General features: G+C 44.0%; 1 protein-coding gene across 1 annotated transcript in view; it reads right to left on the reverse strand.

Moving 5' to 3' along the window:
• The window catches only part of CMTR1 (cap methyltransferase 1), a 22,053-nt gene that overhangs the window by 1,412 nt on the left and 16,947 nt on the right, over positions 1–3,694 (reverse strand). Inside the window, exons 19-22 of the mRNA XM_010193821.1 lie at positions 3,362–3,430; positions 1,855–1,902; positions 1,152–1,264; positions 517–625 (exon numbers count right to left, since the gene is read on the reverse strand). Coding sequence (XP_010192123.1) covers positions 517–625; positions 1,152–1,264; positions 1,855–1,902; positions 3,362–3,430 — 339 coding nt within the window. The remainder of the gene's footprint in view (positions 1–516; positions 626–1,151; positions 1,265–1,854; positions 1,903–3,361; positions 3,431–3,694) is intronic.

Raw genomic sequence — 3,694 nt, forward strand, 5'->3', positions numbered from 1 at the left:
AATGACTGTCCAATGACAACCGATTCATTCTTTCCCAAGGAGCTGCTGTTTTTCTCTCTCCCCCTCTCTTTAAACAGCTCCCAGCTATCTACAGCTTATTCCAGAACCTGGGTTAAATGAACTGGGAATTGCTTTTAAATTAGCAACTTCCAAACAAGCATCTTAAAATACAAAAACGCAGCAGATTACAGTTGCTGGGCTCAATTTCCATTTTACTGCATGCAGTGTGGTTCAGTAACTTGTACTCTGCTACAGACAGGGGAACAAAGTTGCGAGATGTGCGTTATTCACAGCAATTAATTGCAAAATCCATGAATCCAGATCAGCAGTTTCCTGAAAGTCTGAGAAGGTGCCAGTTTGTGCAGCACACCCTGCTGGTGACCAAAACTGTGCTTGCATGGCAAATGACTGCAAGAACACAGCACAGCACACCTAAGCTCTGTCCAAATACGCAGACATACACACAGACTTGCACACGGCAATCCTTCCATAGCCTCAGCTCTGACTTGTACTCACTGAAAGGGTGCGATGGATTCAGAAGGGAGGTCATATGTCGCTTTCTTGGTCATTTTGTTGAAGAAGAATTTCCTCTTGGAGTTTTTGCTGTATGCCATTGTCCAGGGATCTTGCAGAAAAGTCACAGAGATCAGACAAAGTGGAGAAGCGGGGGAAAAAGCACAGTATAAATACACATAGTGCGAGCAGGAAGGAGGATCTATAAGAATAATTGTGAACCTTCTTTTACTACTTTTTCCTTCCCTCCTCCAAGACAACCTGCTTCCCAAGCTGTTCTCTGTTCACTGAGAAAACTCCCTCCTCCCTGCATTTAAAAGTTGCCATTCCAGATAAGCTATTTCCATGTATTAATCCTCTGGAAAGTATCTTCCTGATAAAAAATTGTGATCTCATTAAAAAAGAAAGTCATCAGTCATGTGAATAAATGGAAATACTCACACAATAGCTACAACAGAAAAACCTCTCATATAAATACCCTAAACCTTATCCAAATCCAAGCTAGCTGTTAGTCTCTAGCCATTGGAATACACCCATTAAATTTTTTACCAAGTTACAGCAGGGGCAGGGCTGGTCAAAAATTTTTACCTGAAGATACAAAGAAAAGTTAAATAAGAGCAGAGACTCTCTCTTCCTACCATTCACAGTCCGTACGATGTAGAGTCCTGTGGGCACAAAGTGCCGGTCATCTCGGCCAGTGTAGGACAGCCGGGGTATTCCCCCTGAACTCTTGATGATTTTCATCTCTAACCTAAATGTCAAGAGAAGGCAGTGATAGAAATTCCCTGTTTCTTCCTTTACCATCCTCTTGCACACAACATGCCCCCCACATACTCTCTCCAGAGCGTCACAGTAAAAAGTGACAGCACCGCAAGGACAAAATCATCACAGCCCGGAGAATTCAGTCTCTTGCCTCCCCCACGTGGCTGGAGAAACCAGCCAAAGAGTAGCAAACCAGAAGCCAGATCAGGTAGCAGATCGAACGTTGCAATGAAGGATCTGTGATGATCTAATCCAAATGAGATTCCCATTCCAGGTATCAACTCAATCTTTCAAGCCACTGAGAAGCCACTGACACTCCTGCACACAAACTCAAGCACTGTTGCTAATCCTACTGCTGTAAAGCACATTGGCCACATCTACAGCAGTGGAACTCTGCAGGATGATACTCTGAGTCAAACAGCAGCATCTCAGAAACAGCAGCCACCAGCTGCATGAGCTCCAACAGCTGTTTCTCCAGGACTCCTCAAGCATCGATCACCACGTCCCTTCCATTCTCATGCACTGGTGGCTGATGACATCGATGGGCCCTGAAGTCTCTCACTTCTGCTGGTCACTTACCTCACAAAAATCTTCTCCATTTCTTCCAGTCTGTACACTTCCTTCACTCTAGGGGGAAAAGACAAAAATGTGATTTAAAAAAAATTAAACTGTCCTGTTTTTCTGTCTCAGCTACAGGGAGCAGCCAAACACTTCATTTTGTACAGCGTGAGGCAGTCAAGCATGACTGAGGTTCACCCTTCTCCTCAATCTTCTGTTCCAGTACCTTATGTCTCCCAGATTAAGAAAACCTCTCACCTGCATGCTCATGGCTGGTTGATGTAAGCAGCATATGAGCATCTTCAGAGCTAAGGAAGCTGTACTTTTTTACCTCAGGCCGCTTATACAGAAGAGGAAGGACAGTAGTTGGGTGCTTTTTTTTTTCCCCATGAGGTAAATTCACCCAGGTCAGCCCCAAGCAGGTTCTGGCTTCAGCATGCTGGCCTCGTAGTAAAACTAAACTGCCTGATCTTCACTGTTACTAGCTGCAGGGACATCACAAACTCGTTAGTTACTTTAGGGTAAAAACAGTTGTTTTGTGGTTTGTTTCATTTTTTTAAATCAGTAAAGATTATTTGGAATCATCATTCTTATCATTCTGTCAAACTACTTCTGGTTTTATTGTTCTGAGATGCAGAAAGAGACAATCAGAAAGTTTCAAAAGCACTGCCTCTGATCTGACACCACAACTACCCATTTCCACTGCTACAAGCATCAGGCTTCGAAGAGCAGTCTGAACACCTTTTTACAAAAGCAGCAAATGACCCCTCTTCAACCCATTCCTACAGCTCTCCTTCTCATTTCTCCTTCAGCCTTCGCCAACACTTGAAGCTTCTCCAGTTACTGTAACTCTGTTTGTCTTGAGTTTAACTGAGATTCCACTCATTAACTTTCATTAAAACCACCAAGCAGAACATCCTCTTTCCATTCCTCCAGCTTCTCTCACAATATAATGGCACTTCTGGCTTCTGAGACAGAAGCTGTTTTGTCCACAATACCCATCTAATACCCAGCACAACAATGCTCTTATGCTCCAGCATAGCAGAATTAATGAAATGGAAGGTCAGGAGGCAACCAAAGCTGAAGCCCTTTGTCAGGAACTTTCCTGGGACTGTAACTTAAGCCTTCCCCTCAGGCTAACCATTTGGAGATTGCAACTGCTGGTCAGCACTTCATTTATCTACTAACAGCCAGCAACTCTGTAGCACTGCTGACCCTTCAGGGCAGACAAGGACATGTAAGTCTTTGCAATGATTAGGCTAACTGGGTGCTAGACCTCCTACAGCACGTATTTTAAATCAGCACTAGTCAATCCACCTATGATGAAAATATGACCGATATGTGAAAGGAGGGCCCAACTTCTCCACTATCAACCTTTATCTTGGATATTAAAAGGCTTTTAGCCTCTTTTCCTTGAACATGATGGAACTATGAATTTCCGCTTGAAATTTAACCCCATCAGCTCCTTATCTTCATTCTCCAACACACTGAAACCAAAGCACATCAGACGGAGGGAGTCATCACTCACCGGATGGGGTTCATATCTGGCCGGCTAGGTTTAGAAACAGCTTTGACAAACTTCTCTGCCAGCTGAATCCTGAATGAAAACAGGAGAATCCAGTGATTTAGTGAGATCTTCGGCACAGCAGGCAAGTAACAGCTTCAGTAGAATAACTGATAAGACACTTCAGTACATGCAGACTGCCTCCACTGCTACACAAATGGGTACTGAGCAACACTTTTCTCACCCTGCCCTCCAAGTACAGTGCCCAGTGGCTACTAACCATTAGGAATGGGTCTCCATAGCCTCCTCTACAAGCCCACATGCTGCTGAACACATTGATGCATCAGCAGGAAAGGA

Source organism: Mesitornis unicolor, unplaced genomic scaffold (assembly GCF_000695765.1).
Source record: "Mesitornis unicolor isolate BGI_N332 unplaced genomic scaffold, ASM69576v1 scaffold24450, whole genome shotgun sequence".
Classification (NCBI taxonomy): Eukaryota; Metazoa; Chordata; class Aves; order Mesitornithiformes; family Mesitornithidae; genus Mesitornis; species Mesitornis unicolor.